This window comes from Pseudophryne corroboree, chromosome 2, assembly GCF_028390025.1.
Source record: "Pseudophryne corroboree isolate aPseCor3 chromosome 2, aPseCor3.hap2, whole genome shotgun sequence".
In the NCBI taxonomy this organism is placed as follows: domain Eukaryota; kingdom Metazoa; phylum Chordata; class Amphibia; order Anura; family Myobatrachidae; genus Pseudophryne; species Pseudophryne corroboree.
Window position 1 is genome coordinate 390,975,942 of NC_086445.1, and position 16,586 is coordinate 390,992,527.

At 42.7% G+C, this 16,586-nt stretch overlaps 1 protein-coding gene across 1 annotated transcript in view; it reads left to right on the plus strand.

Annotated features, from left to right (window-relative positions):
- Positions 1-10,609: 10,609 nt before the first annotated feature.
- GABRB3 (gamma-aminobutyric acid type A receptor subunit beta3) overlaps positions 10,610-16,586 on the plus strand; it is a 283,823-nt gene continuing 277,846 nt past the window's right edge. Inside the window, exons 1-3 of the mRNA XM_063953308.1 lie at positions 10,610-11,796; positions 12,100-12,191; positions 12,496-12,563. Of these exons, the coding sequence (XP_063809378.1) occupies positions 11,705-11,796; positions 12,100-12,191; positions 12,496-12,563 (252 nt within the window). The 5' untranslated portion in view covers positions 10,610-11,704. The remainder of the gene's footprint in view (positions 11,797-12,099; positions 12,192-12,495; positions 12,564-16,586) is intronic.

The window sequence follows — 16,586 nt, forward strand, 5'->3', positions numbered from 1 at the left end:
CCAGAGCTAGATGCACATAGTGGGCTCTCCTGAGCTTACTAGAAAAGAAAGTACATTTAGGTTTTTTATTTTCAGTGAGATCTGCTGGCAACAGACTCACTGCTACGAGGGACTTAGGGGAGAGAAGCGAACCTACCTGCTTGCAGCTAGCTTGGGCTTCTAAGGCTACTGGACACCATTAGCTCCAGAGGGATCGAACACAGGCCCAGTCCTCGGTCGTCCGGTCCCGGAGCCGCGCCGCCGTCCCCCTTGCAGAGCCAGAAGAACGAAGAGAAGTTGAAAATCGGCGGCTGAAGACTCCGGTCTTCATTAAGGTAGCGCACAGCACCGCAGCTGTGCGCCATTGCTCCCTTAGCACACCACACACTCCGGTCACTGATGGGTGCAGGGCGCTGGGGGGGGCGCCCTGGGCAGCAATTAGATTACCTTACTTGGTGAAAAGCACATAATACAGTCTGATAAACTGTATATGTGCATTAACCCCCGCCATTAAAGTACATAAAAGGACAGAAGCCCGCCGCTGAGGGGGCCGGGCCTTCTTCCTCAGCACACCGGCGCCATTTTCTCTTCACAGCTCAGCTGGAAGGAAGCTCCCCAGGCTCTCCCCTGCAGTATCCTGGTACACAAAGGGTAAAAAAGAGAGGGGGGGCACATAAATTTAGGCGCAAAACTGTGTATATAAGCTGCTATAGGGGAAAAATCACTCAGTATAGTGTACATCCCTGTATTATTTAGCGCTGTGGTGTGTGCTGGCACACTCTCTCTCTGTCTCTCCAAAGGGCCTGGTGGGGGAACTGTCTTCAAATAGAGCATCCCCTGTGTGTGTGGTGTGTCGGTACGCGTGTGTCAACATGTCTGAGGTAAAAGGCTCCTCTAAGGAGGTGATAGAGCGGATAAGTGTGTGGGAGGGTGTCTCCGTCAACAACGCCGACACCTGTTTGGATATGTGTAAGTGCTGAGGTAAAATTATTGCACAAAAGGTTAGGGAACAGAAAGGAAATCTACCCTGGTCTGTCCCTATGTCACAGAGTCCTTCAGAGTCTCTCTATGCTCACTATCCAAAATAACAAAGTATCGACACGGAGTTTAACTCCACTGTCGACTACGATAATGCAAAGTTACAGCCAAGAGGGCTAAAAGATATTCAATATATGATTATTGGAATAAAAGATGATTTGCATATCACTGATGACTCATCTGTCCCTGACACGAGAGTACACATGTTAAGGGGAAGAATGCTGAGGTAAATTTCCCTCCTCTCATGAGGAAAAAGAGCGGGAATCTCCAGACAAGAGACGGCAGCTTCCCACAAGAGAATTCTCAGGCTGTATCCTTTCCCCACTAGGGCCAGGATGTGTTGAGAATCTTCCCCTTGGGTGTCCTGTTTGCACTCGCTATTCTCAGGGATCCTGCAGATAGTGTGCACATTCTAGTATACTACCCAGACCGGCGATTGTGTCGGCATGGGTTTATAGCGCTGTGGCAGCGTGGACAGGTACCTTATCAGCAGAGATGAGACCCTAGTATGCATATAAATATTTTAAGATGCTGTCTTAAGTGCTAGATATATAATTATAAAGCATGCCCAAAGGGACATGAGTATACTGGGTCCTAGAGACAAAAGCTATGTCGATTTCTGCTTGACGTGTCCTGTAGAATATACATTGGACAGATGATGCCGACTTAAGAGGCATATGGAAGGCTGAGGATTGTGTGGAGAAAGGTTCTCGGGCCTGGTCTCCACAGCTATAGCTGGGAATTCTGATATTTTGCCTTATATTCCTGCACAGCCTAGGAAAGCACGACATTATTAAATGCAGCTTTTCGAATAAAGAAACAAGAAAGTCTGAGGTGCGTCCTTTCTTGTCAGAGCCGGGGGCAGAGGAAAGAAGCTGTACAACACAGCTAGTCCCCAGGAACAGAAGTCCTCCCCGGCCTCTACAAAAATCCACCGCATGTCGCTGGGGCTCCACAGGCGGAGCTAGGCCCGGTGGGGACACGCCTTCGTAAGTTCAGCCACAAGTGGGTTCACTCCCTGTTAGATCCCTGGGCAATAGAAATTGTATCGCAGGGATACAGGACTGTGAGAAGATGCCCCTTCACCGAGGACCCGGCGGGCTTCCCCCCAAGAGAGGGAGCCAGTGTTAACTGCAATTCGTAAATTGTATCTTCAACAGGTGGTGGTCAAGGGTCCCCTCCTTCAACAAGAGGGTGTTATTATTCGACCATGTTATAATCCCGAAACCAGACGGTTCGGTTAGACCCATATTGAATTAAAATCCCTGAACATATACCTGAAAAGGTTCAGGTTCAAGATGGAATCGCTAAGAGCGGTCATTGCAAGCCTGAAATGAATCGGGACATAAGGGATGCATACCTTCGTGTCCCCATTTATCCACCTCATCAGGCGTAACTCAGAATTGCGGTACGGGATTGTCATTACCAATTTCACCAAGGTAATGGCGGATATGATGGTGCTCCTGCAGAAGCAAGGTGTCACTATTATCACATACTTGGATGATCTCCTCATAAAAGCGAGATCAAGAGAGCAGTTGCTGGACAGCGTATCACCTTCTCTGGAAGTGAAACGGCAACACGACTGGATTCTATATATTCCGAAGTCGCAGTTGGTTCCTACAGCACATCTGCCTCGCCTAGGCATGATCCTAGACACAGACCAGAAGAGGGTTTATCTCCCGATAGAGAGAGCTCGGGAGCTCATGACACTGGTCAGGAATCTATTGAAAACCAAAACAGGTGTCAGTGCATCACTGCACTCGAGTCCTGGGAAGGATGATGGCATCATACGAGGCCATCCCCTTCGGCTGCATGCAAGGACAATGGAACTTACTGGACAAGTGGTCCGGATCACATCTTCAGATGCATCGGTTAATCACCCTATCCCCCAGGGCCAGGGTGTCTCTCCTGTGGTAGCTGCGGAGTGCTCACCTTCTCGAGGGCCGCAGATTCGGCATTCAGGACTGGGTCCTGGTGACCACGGATGCAAGCCTCCGAGGGTGGGGGGCAGTTACACAGGGAAGAAAATTCCAAGGTTTGTGGTCAAGCCAACAGACTTGCCTTTACATCCTGGAACTAAGGGCCATATACAACGCCCTAAGTCAAGCGGAGTTCCTGCTTCGCGACCAACCGGTTCTGATCCAGTCAGACCGCAGGGGCTCATGTAAACCGCCAGGGCGGCACAAGGAGCAGGGTGGCGAGGGTAGAAGCCACCAGAATTCTTCGCTGGGCGGAGAATCAAGTAAGCGCACTGTCAGCAGTGTTCATTCCGGGAGTGGAGACGACCTCCACCCGGGAAAGTGGTGACTTCATCAGGAAGTCTTCACGCAGTTTTGCAAATTGATGGAAACTGCCTCAGGTGGACTACATGGCGTCCCACCTCAATAAAAAGATAAAAAAGGTTTTACGCTGGGTCAAGGGACTCTCAGGCGATAGCTGTGGTCGCACTAGTAACACCGTGGGTGTTCCAGTCGGTCTATATATTCCCTCCTCTTCCTCTCAGACCCAAGGGCTGAGAATTGTAATAAACGGAGGAGTGTGAACAATATTCTTTGCTCCGGATTGGCCAAGAAGGACTCGGTACCCGGAACTGCAAGAAATGCTCTCAGAGGACCCATGGCCTCTGCCTCTCAGTCAGGACATGTTGCAACAGGGACCCTGTCTGATCCAAGACTTACCGCGGCTGCGTTGGACGGCATGGCGGTTGAACGCCGGATCCTAGCGGAAAAGGGCATTCCGGATGCAGTTATTCCTATGCTGATAAAGGCTAGGAAAGACGTGACAGCAAGACTTTTTCACTGTATATGGCGAAAATAGGTTGCTTGGTGTGTGGCCGGGAAGGCCCTACAGAGGAATTCCAGGGGGGTCGATTCCTGCACTTCCTACAGTCAGGAGTGACTATGGGCCTAAAATTAGGATCCATAAAGGCCAAGATTTCGGCCCTATCCCTTTTTCTCTCAAAAAGAACTGGCTTCACTGCCTGAAGTTCGGACGTTGTTACAGGTGTGCTGCATATTCAGCCCCTTTTGTGCCTCCAGTGGCACCTTGGGATCTTAACGTGTGTAGGATTCCTAAAATCCCACTGGTTTGAGCCACTTAAGACCGTGGAGCTAAAATATCTCACGTGGAAAGTGGTCATGCTTTTGGCCTTAGCTTGGACTAGGCGTGTGTCAGAATAGGCGGCTTTGTCATGTAAAAGCCCATATCTGATCTTCCATATGGAAAGGGCAGAATGGAGGACTCGTCCCCAATTTCTCCCTAAGGTGGTATCATCGTTTCATTTGAACCAACCTATTGTGGTGCCTGCGGCTACTAGGGACTTGGAGGATTCCAAGTTGCTGGACGTAGTCCGGGCCCTGAAACTTTATGTTTCCAGGACGGCTAGAGTCAGAAAAACTGACTCGCTATTTATCCTGCATGCACCCAACAAGCTGGGTGCTCCTGCTTCAAAGCAGACTATTGCTCGCTGGATCTGTAGCACGATTCAGCTTGCACATTCTGCGTCTGGACTGCCGCATCCTAAATCAGTAAAAGCCCATTCCACGAGGAAGGTGGGCTCTTCTTGGGCGGCTGCCCGAGGGGTCTCGGCTTTACAACTTTGCCGAGCTGCTACTTGGTCGGGTTCAAACACTTTTGCAAAATTCTACAAGTTTGATACCCTGGCTGAGGAGGACCTTGAGTTTGCTCATTCGGTGCTGCAGAGTCATCCGCACTCTCCCGCCCGTTTGGGAGCTTTGGTATAATCCCCATGGTCCTTACGGAGTACCCAGCATCCACTAGGACGTCAGAGAAAAAAAGAATTTACTCACCGGTAATTCTATTTCTCGTAGTCCGTAGTGGATGCTGGGAGCCCGTCCCAAGTGCGGACTCTCTGCAATACATGTATATAGTTATTGCTTAACTAAAGGGTTATTGTATGAGCCATCTGTTGAGAGAGGCTCAGTTATTGTTCATACTGTTAACTGGGTATAGTTATCACGAGTTGTACGGTGTGATTGGTGTGGCTGGTATGAGTCTTACCCTGGATTCCAAATCCTTTCCTAGTAATGTCAGCTCTTCCGGGCACAGTTTCCCTAACTGAGGTCTGGAGGAGGGGCATAGAGGGAGGAGCCAGTGCACACCAGATATAGTACCTAATCTTTCTTTTAAGAGTGCCCAGTCTCCTGCGGAGCCCGTCTATACCCCATGGTCCTTACGGAGTACCCAGCATCCACTACGGACTACGAGAAATAGAATTACCGGTGAGTAAATTCTTATTTTAATGCTATGCCCCATAGTAGTGCCCTAGTTTATTTTATGAATCGCAGTAGTGCTTAAGTTCACCCTATGTCCATACTTGCCTACCTGACCCTCTCCATGAGGGAGAAAATGCTCTGTTCCTGGACTTTCCTGGTAATGTATGATTGCCATCACCTGTGGTGAAACACTTTTCTTATCAATTAACTAGCTCACCACAGGTGATGGCAATCATACATTACCAGGAAAGTCCAGGAACAGAGCATTTTCTCCCTCATGGAGAGGGTCAGGTAGGCAAGTATGCCCATGTCACATTTCAGAGCTGCCAGTACACATTATGCAGCACAGTACCCTCAATTCACATTATGATATATAGTGCTCCCCATTCATATTGTGCCTCATTACAGTGCCCCGGTTCATATTATTTAACATTAAGATGCCCTCCAGTTCATTTTATACCACACTACAATAAGCAGGTCTAGGGGCATACCTAGATATATTGCAGGCCCCAAGGAAAAAGTTTGAAAGGACCCCTACGTACCACCCAATGGTGAAAAATGTATATAACACTTGTAATTTTGGCAGGGAAGGTGGTCCCCTCTCAGCTCTGGGCCCCATAGCAGCTGTACTTCCTGCACCTATGATAGCTATGCCCTTGCATTGCATTAGTTCTACAATATATAAAAATTACATTCTTAGCCTTCATTTGAACTCCTAAACCCTTAAGAGTTTTTAAATGCTCTGAAAATTGAGGAAATCTCCCACCTGTCTGTGTAATCCATTTTATTGCCCAAGGGGCTAGCCTGCTACACCAAAATGCCAGCTAAAAGAAACTAATATCAATACACTATAAAAAAAAAATAAAGAAATAAATGCATAATTATAATTGCCATGTTTGATAAATGTATATATTTGTTGCATTCAATGTCCCATGAAAATCTAACCATAGTTTAAATTTCTTTATATTAATGTACCTGAGCTAATCTGCAAATGTATCTTTTGAAATTACTTTTTTTACACTTTCAAGTGATAAGTAAGTTAACACTTTAAGACCCCTTGTCCATTTAAATGGACATTATTAAAAATGTATTGCATAGACAGCATTGTGATAGTGGTTGCATGTCAAATCCCAATGTCCATTTAAATGTATGAAAATAGTGTCAAAATGTTCCGGCAAATGTAAGCACTGGCTTGTAATGGTCCCTGCAAGTTTGAAGCATGGGTACACCCAGAAGGATTGTCTTGAAGTGAATATCCCACTTTACAAATAAAACAACGTACCTTATCAATTTAATTTTGGCAAAACAGGAATTGGAGTTTCTACAGTATCAAAATATTAAATTAGAACGCATTGCAATGTTTTTTGTGTACAAGTAACAATACTAGCAAAATGTTGTCCATTAGGATGGACATTGGGTCTAAATTACCAAACCATATTAGTGGTGAAAAGTTGAAACTCACTTGAAGGAAGATCTGCACTATAGGGTGGTTGACCGAAAACCCCCCCACCTAAAACTGTGACAAGTGATGGGCATCCAAGTCAGTCTTCATCATGCACATTTGTTCCTCCATTGTTGAACATTTCAATCCACTTTCTCACACACTATACACCTGTGATAAATTTTGGCAGGTCTCACTTTCTACACATTTAAGATTTAAATAACCAAACTCACTTCACATTTGGATTGATTTTGTATAGCAGGGTTCTTTTTCACAAAACACAACATCACCAAAAACAACTATAACAGCATGCCACTCAAAGAACACTTAGGCTCGGTTCACACTATGCCGATGGATCTGCTGACAGGTGGACCCGCCGACATAGTGATCAATTTTGAAAGCATACTCATTTACTAATTGGATGATTGATAATTCTGTGCAGACGCCACAAATGGTAATTTATTTGAATCTGCATGCCCAGCTTTGATGCCTGTCCCTGTGTATGGGCAATCGGCAAGGTTGCTCATACACACACAGCCAGATATATCAGCTTCTGTAGTGCTGCTGGGCTTACATGATATGTCTGTGAATTACGCCATTCACAGACATATCAGGTGTACACACCTGCCGATGACCTACAGAGGGATACATATGATATCCTGGCAGACAGGATGCCGGCTGTCACTATACCGACAGCGGCATCCCATCTGCCGGAATCCCTGCAGCAAGTCCCCTCGTGGACTCGCGGTGCTCTCCACACATCAGGCCCAGTGGCTCGCTGCACATTAGGCCCAGTGGCTCACTTCACACAACACAGGTTCTACCACCCACTCGGTTGGTTGCGTTGACCCACCAACCGAGTGGAAATACCCTGTTTGTGTCAGGATTCCGTGCGCCAATATTTCACCAGCTGTTGGGATTCCAGCATCGGTCTCCTGAACACCGGGATCCCAACAGCCGGTATATTGACTGCTTCCCCCTACAAATATATTGCCCATTCGATGGAACAGGCAATGTATTTATCAGTGTTTTCCCAGCTTTAGAAAACAGGTTTGGGAAACCACCCGATCATGAATTTGGGGGTAAAAATCAAACTGTGCAGTGGGAATGCAACAGTCTTTAATTTCTGAATTACCCTCCTATACAATATGTAGACCAAGAGAAAGGAAAAAAACTCAAAAATAACAGCACTCCAGTAAATATAATTAAAACACCATAGTATTTATTTACGCATACTGTACATCAATATTTTGGGCAGCGCAGTAGCCTATATCAAGCATGAGGACACCGTTGCTAATGCTTAAATAAACACTGGCGTTGCCATTACATTTACTGCAGTGCCATTCTTTTCATGTTCTATACTATACATTGTCCTCTTTCCTACACAGTACAGTATTTTCAGCAATAATAGTCAAATAAGCTACGGCATTTAAACAATGCTCAATTGGTAATGAGGGACCTAAATATTTCTCACACCTTTACATCATCACCATCTGCGTAAATTATTGATACAAAACAGGATGGATCCATGGATTCATGTTATTTATGTCAAAACTACGTTTCCTCGTACAACATTGGCATGATGTGTACACACAGGCACATAATCGTGGCAATGCTATGAAGCGCCAGGCTGTGTACGCTCGCACCTGAGGTTTTACCATGCATTGTGTATGGATTTAGGTGCAATCGTACGCACTCACCCAATTTCCTACACTACACTATGCATGCCGCAATGCGTACGCAGAGCTACAACAATATAAAAGAACACACCTGTATCATCTGGATGTCATATCAGGAAATAAATTTGTCAGATCAGGTAACACTTTTCTAATCTTTCACTCTTGGTGAGCATGTGCCCACTGAAGCCTCCTGTTCTTTTCTGACAGCAGAAGAACCAAGAGCTATCTTCTGATGCTGAAGCCAGGGCCGTCTTAACAGCAGTGTAGGCCCCTGGGCAAAGCAATGACCTGAGGACCCTACCCATCCTACAGCGGTAGGGGTGGAGGGTAATATCAGTGGCAGCTTTGATGTCCCACGGGTGGTATGGGGTGTTCTATCTTCTGCTCAGCATGTAGGACCTGGAGCAGTCATTTCTGCTAATTACTCCTTCTCTGCACAGATGGTTGGAGATGGGGCGGGAGGGAGAGCACTAAACTGTAGAAGGGAGCATTGGGCTGACTGAAGGGGCCCTGGTACATGAATTCCAGTGTGGTAGTGAATAGTGGAGTGGGCTTTATATTTATTTTCCGGTGGGAGGACAGATTGCTTGACTGCAGATATCTCCAGTTCCTGGAAATAGATTTTTTAGCTTTCACTTGGATAAAAAAAACAGAGAGTCCCTCCTTTCAGGATATACTGGGGCCTTGGGGATAAGAGTTGAGGAGCATGAGCAATCCAACGAAAATATAAAACCGCATACCTGGCATGTAGAGCTGGAGCAGGGACCAGCTGCTGCAAGGCTGATATCTCTGGTTCTGGGCATAGTGGAGTCAAGCTGCTAGTGTCCCCTGAAAGGGGAAAGTCCCAGCTTTTGCAGTATACCCTCAGAGAAACTCTAGGTCAGACAGAACCTGAGATATCTGGCTGCGAAGAGCAATTAACAGGCTCTGATGGGGACCACTGCTTTGAAGTCGGATATCTCCGGTTCCCCTTGGCCATTTTTAAAAAATCTGGTACCTCTGTAAAAAGGGGACCCTCAGCTATCAGCCTATGACCCATATACTCATAGGGCCCTTGAGTAACTGCCCATTGAGCCCATATGAAAAGACGGCACTGGCTTTAGCCCACCCACTACAAGGTTCCAGATGTTGCCTATTCACCTCTGACCTCTCTTATTAACCTAGGATTTTCCCACACACAAATTTCACTCCCTGTATGTCTTTTGCACCACTCTCTGTATAGTCTACCTAGAGACTGTTGTGCATGAAAATTTTCAGGAGATCAGCAGCTTCTGAGATACTGAAAAGACACCATTTGGCAACAACTCTCAAACCATGATCAATGCTACCAAGACCACATTTCTCTTATCCTTTCGGTGTGTGGCCAGTATAAATTTTCGACCAAATCTGCATGCTATTATTCTCTGAGTTTCTGCCACATGATTGGCTGGATTTCATATTTACATTAACAAGCAAGAGTACAGGCATACCTAATGTGACCACTCAGTGTGTCTGTCTATCCATCTTGAATAATTTAATGTACTGTATAAAAACTGTTTATGTGTAAAAACATAAATATATTTGAAAGACAGTGGTACTACAGTATATACAGTTTCAAGTCATAAATTAACTGAAGATTTTACAGATTTTCAGCAATATACAGTACAGTATAAGAAAATAAGTTTATTTTCTCATTTCTGTTGGGGAGGGGAAGGTCAAGTCTGTGCAGAAACACATTAATAAGTGACATAACGGGAATTATCAATATATTACATCAAATGCATGTAGTTAAATGCAACTACTGTATTTATGAATTGATATAAACGTAAATATTAGGTTTCTGTTTCAGCATTTGTAATCCTGCGAAACCTGCTCACTCTCTATCGCAGCGAGGTTAGTCCCACTACAGAGTATAGACAGCTTAGCCATCTTCAATTAGTGAAATCCTTTTTGATGCAAGCGGCGGGGTTTTAAGTGTGGCATTTACAAAGCGCCGTGATATAACAGTATGAGCTCTGACAGGATTGTGGATATTAGTCGGAAACCCTTTTAGGAAAATGTTTAAGAATTGTTATGTAATTGCACGTAATCTTTCGCACATATAACTTGGAAACAGTACTTGATTATAGAGTGGATTGTAGGAGGCAAGCTGAAGCTACAGTATATAATGTAATCCTTTCCCGCAGCATATTGGGTGGCCGTGCTGGGAGTAACCCCGGGGCGCCCGCCCGCGCTAGTGTGCCAGCCAGATGGCCTCTCAGCGCTATGGCAGATAGCAGCAAATGGCACAGAGCTCTGCTGAGGATTCCCCGCCGCCCGGGACTCAGATACTGCGGCTCTTGCCAGGCGTGCCCTATGCATTGCTGTATGCCCACTTGCAGTTGGCTTCTAGTCCTGTAGCAGCTGCTGCTATACCCGATGCAGAGTGCAGGGTGCTGCTGCTACTGCTGCTGGGGGAGGGAGATCCGTCACTCACACGTGTGATTTCCAGCGTCAGTGCTCTGCTGTGTGCTGTGAGCTGGGGAGAAGCAAGGAATGCAGAGTATAGGATTCCCGGATATATACTGCAGGCTTCTCCCAAGCCGGTGCAGCGCACACTTGTAGGCGAGGCGCTGCTGCAGAGCTGCTGAGTCTGCTCTGGCTCGTGTGATGACCGGGGGTTGTGGTGTCCGCCGGAGACAGGGGGTGCTCCCCAGCCGCGATGCCTGGCTACACATGGTCATGGACTCCCTGGAGCTGTGTGACTGCAGTGTAGCCGTGTGATAGGCACTAGCATGCTGCAGAGATCTGCTGCTCTCAGATGATCCACACCACCACATCTCAGCTCACCGGGAACGATTCCCCCACAGCCCGCTGCTCCCTCTGTCTTCTGCCCCTGCCCACTACCATGCCAGCAGCCGCCAGGATGCAGCCAGAGCCTCTGCTGATTGCCTCATGCAGGATGACTGTACGTGGGAGGGAGACCCAGGCGCAATAAGACAGATGAGAGAGCTGTAGAGAAGACTACAGCGCATCGCACAGCACCTCAGGGGAAAGGCCCGTTGTGGATTCCACTTTCATTATTACAGTGTTGGTATTTTTTATGGCCAGATAGAGTAATTCACCTCCTCCCTCCCCTACTCACTAGACCCCTGTTACCCTCCTCTTGAAATAACTATCTCCACCCACACACACTCATACTATTCCCTTGCTGGAAGATCCCACGTCCGATGATACACAATGAGCTTTGGCGGTAGACCCGTTTTGGATGTAAGGGCCGAGGCTTAGAAGCTGCTGCTGGAGCCTCCAGGTTGGTCCAATTGGTGCTTCTCGCCATCTGCCCCCAGTGGCTGCTGCCGGCTCCTTTGCCCGTTATGCCCGGAGGCATGTGGTGCTCTCTGGCAGGATGGCTCTTTCGGTTGATTTCTGCTCCAGTCCTGGTGGCTGTTGTGTGCTGCGCCCAAAGGTAAGTTTGCATCTGTGTGTTTTTTTTTTTACATACAAAAATGTGAATGAATGATAAATTCAGTTCCTTTAGGCATGGAGTCATTGGGCTGCCTACAGATCACTGTACTGTTAATCCAGAGAAGTTGAAATCAGTTTACTGTGCAGTTGCTGAAATGACTGCAGCTGTAATAAACCTATCAGACTGTAGGAAATATTCTGTCATCAATGCCTTGAACTGTCTATAATTGAAGTGCATAAGAAAGTAATTAACCTTCCATTAAAAGGTTTTATCCTGGTGATCTTCCAATTTATGTCTCCACAGTGTCAATGATCCTGGTAACATGTCTTTTGTGAAAGAAACAGTGGACAAATTGTTAAAAGGCTATGATATCCGACTAAGACCAGACTTTGGAGGTAAATCACATTGACAGCGTAAAATGTAGTTTATTAGAGATGTTTTGGCAACACACTACTTAACTGTATAACTTTTTATCCTCCCATACAAAAGTTAGTCCAGCATACTTATTAAGAAACATAAGTTACAATACTTGTCTCAAGATGAATAAAGTACATTATATTATTTTACCGAAAGATGTGATATTTATTTCTGCAAAGTGGTTTAGATTGTATGCCTGCTAATGGCCATTATGTCTTTCCCATAGATGACTTCTTAAAACGAAGCCTCCATTCAGTAAGATCATTATTGATTTCTTTCTAGGTTCTCCAGTTGCTGTTGGAATGAATATAGATATTGCCAGCATTGATATGGTCTCTGAAGTCAACATGGTAAGCTCCCATAAATCTTCTTTTCTTGTCTTTTGTTAACCTGCTGACTCACATTTTTTACACACTGCAAAATGTTTGTCCCTTTGCTGTTTATTGCTGCAATTGTTCTTGGTTGCTATGTTGTTGTTTTTTTCCGTAGAATTTCATGTCTATGGTTCACTGTTAACTACTAATATATAACATGTATATATACTTAGGAGATTTGACCACAGTTGAGTAGACATAATAGAACATCTAGAATGTTTCAATTGTGTGTATAGGAGAAGGCTATCTGCATTGAATGTACTGTAGCTGTCTCTGGTCCTGAAACTTCCTCTATTGAGATTGCTAAGTCATGCATGGATAAAGTACAGTGCAAATGTATTATATGGCCAACATAAGAGAATGGTAAAAGCACTTATTATATATGAATCCACTCTCAGTACTCACATTTCCCACTCAGTACTCACATTTCCCACATGTTTGGAATACATTACTACTTAAAACATATTGTGCAGGACACTGACTTTACTGTGGAGTGCTGACTAGCTGTGATGTATTTTAGTCCTTATGTAATTATATAGGAAAATACATGAACACATTTAATTTAATTTGCCCTAATCCAATACTCATTACATGCATTTTTTTCTATAACTAATATATCTATTCATATTAAAAGAAGTGTGAAAGGTCATGGAATTGTAATAGTTTTTACTACTGGTGTATCATATAATTTATCAAGACTGCTGTGACAGCTGTTTTGGTGGCTTTGCAGATCATTCATAAAACAATAGGTATAGATTCAGTAGATCCTTTTGTATGAATCAGATGATAAAAAAATCCATATTTCTGATTTACATTGACAGTTCTTTGGGGATGCTGAAATATGACTAATTCATTTTAATGTTTCTTTAAATAAGAGAGTGGTGTTTTTTTTTGTAACATTGCTTAGTATGTATATACAATAAATACAACTTAGAATATATCTTTACTGACTGCTCAAATTTTATTTACAATACTACAGTATATATATATATATATATATACATATATATATTTATATATATATATATATATATATATATATATATATTACTACAGACTTTCTAGCTTGTGCATAAGTTTTGCTGAAATGTAATTAATATAAAAAATAAATATTTAATTATACTTCTGAGTAATTTTAATCCAAATATGGCTTACATATGTTAAAACTACTAAATGTGAAAAATGCGATTACAGTACTTATTATTATGTGTACAATATGCTATACAGTATGTGCATATCACATGGGAAACTACCTTGGGTGCTAAAACGTCCAGATGTTATTCTTTGCTTTATATGATAGGGCTTTTGTTCTTTTAAGTAAAGCAGGCACTGTATTTATATTGCTTATAGTCCATGTTTTTTATTATTATTATTATTATTATTATTATTATTATAGCCTAGTGGTATTTTTTTATTTATTTTGCTGACAATATTAACTTTATGCTGCTCAATACAGTACATCCTTGCAATTGTGTGAAAAAGTTTAAGTATAGTACATTAATAATTGTCCAAAATAACTGCTGAATCCATTATTTTATTCTGTTGCAGTTCTTAGTTGCTTTATAAGATGTATTACTAACTTCTTAATTACATATTATTTAATGCTCATTGATAAAGGGAAGTTTACTGTTTTCTAATATATGTTTTATATGTGCCGTTTAATGATAATGGTAAACAAGTTTGGACAGGTTCACCTTTTGTAGGAAAATTGCAATGTAACATAGCTGAACAGTTCAGAGAGTCTGAATACACCAGAATGCTGATTATATTTGCCAACAGTGCGGAACAGGAGATTATGCCTGCAAATCCAGATACCCCAAGTGAAAATTGTATATATTATACTACATAGAGTCTTCTACATCAGTAGAAAAACAATTTACTTAATTCATCTCAATAACACTCAATTCATTTACATATAAATCATAAAGAAGTTTTTTAGGGGAGGGGTTATGGTCTAGGAATTCAGCATGTGGATCAGAAAAGCTAATTAAAATACAAATAAAACACATGATCTAGATCTTCTCTTTGTAGGGCAGTCCTTAGACTTTTGCATGTGTACATATAACATGTATATCTTTGTGAACTTGAAGTTGGGGTGTATGGAATTCATGCCCATGGCCTAGATATATTACATAGTCTGTAGTCTTTATATGTTATATAGTGATGCATTGTTTCAGTGTTAGAGTGGCTGCTGTCCTTATGTTGTGTTGCCATTTGTTAAACCAGGGCTGAAAATTACCTATGGAGACGGGGGAATGACAAAGGTGCCTTGCAGTGTAGTAATGATGATAATGTCGTTAAATAATTTTTTGCATATACTGTATAATACTTGTAACACATTATGAACATCAAATCACTTGTCTGAATAACTTGTCTTGATATCAGATCTCTTAGCACTGGAGTGAATCCAGATATTGAGGTTGTGATACAGAGAAGAAATTTGATGTTTAAAATCTGATATATATATATATATATATATATATATATATTGAATGAGCAAATGTCCGGCACTCTTGACAAGAATTTCAGCATGCTCAGGTGCCCTTCATGATAATCATGTAGTTCATAGCCAAAATGTATAAGAAACTTCTGATGACGACTCAGAGTGCCATCCGATTTGGCTATAAACTAGATATATATTTATATAATCACAATAATATCATAATTGTACTATCAGGTTCTGTAGTCCTTCCTCTATTTCCATATAGCAGTGTAGGTAATACAGTTGGTATCACTATGAATCTGTTATTCTTAAACATATTTACGTTTATTTCAGTGCCTCCTGCCCTCCTACTTTTCTGAAGCTGAGAAACATGAGCTAATGAGATTGTTGTAATTGTGACAGATATTCCACTGGGCTCCTCCACATAGGCTCTGGGTATAAGCAAATTCAGTGAAACAAAATCACTGCAGTAATTATTTTCCCTTTTTTTTTTTTTTTTTGCTTTAATCATGCTTTAGTTTTTTTTTAACATTATAATAAAATATTAGGGATGTTCTCCACTAGCTAGGCTTTGAGTCCTAACCATTTGGGTGCTGCATGAGTTCTACAACTGAATAGTGGCAAGTGTCGGCTAGCCACCCAAACATGGATCCCGTGAGGAGAGATTTGTGCTCTACCTCCTGGACATGACAGCAGAAAGCAGGTAACAGATGGAGTCAGAGTTAAGGGACTCTGACTGAATTGTTAAAATAATCATCGGTGAATTCAGAATCATTGTAAATGAGGACAGATGGACACGGCATCCCAGATGTATTTAATGTATACACCTTAAATAGAAATAAACTAACTTCAGTGTAACACACCTAAAGAGATAAATAACAGAGATATTAACACAGGAAGGAGAAAACACACGTATAGTAAACACATTGAAGACGCATTGCTTAGCAATCATTGTCTCTCCCTGTAGTAATTATATACTGTAATAACACTACAGGTGATGTCTGTTGTAACTCTAACAGCTCCTCTTGATAGTAATCAAAATATTCCTTAAGATTCATCTTTATCACTTTCTAATATCTGTAAATTTGTCAGAGAATCCCCAAGTCCTAGTTGGACATTTACGTAATGTGTTTTTTTGTCTAATTCTCCCAAAAGAGGATATTTAACATCAAAGAGTTAAGCAAGTTAAACTTTTCTGTTTGTGACCACTTTATACCTGAGTGATTGTATTCACACTGCAGTTTATCAAGTCTGAACTGCAGTGCTATACTCTGCTTCAGTTGAGGACAGTGCCAGTATTCATTATTTTCTACTAGTCCAACATAACATACCAACACCAAGTTGTAGTTAAAATATGGTATTTGAGTTGCAATCTATCGTGTCAGTTAACTTTATTATTTGAATTTCTCTATAGTCAGTTCACTTCGGATATCTTGTGGGTTGTATTAAGATGGAGATACAAATTTTTGAACAGTCTCTTATTGAAGCAGCAATTTCTCACCCTGATATAATAAAACAACATTATTTTAAGTACAGTTGCACTATACAGGGAGTTC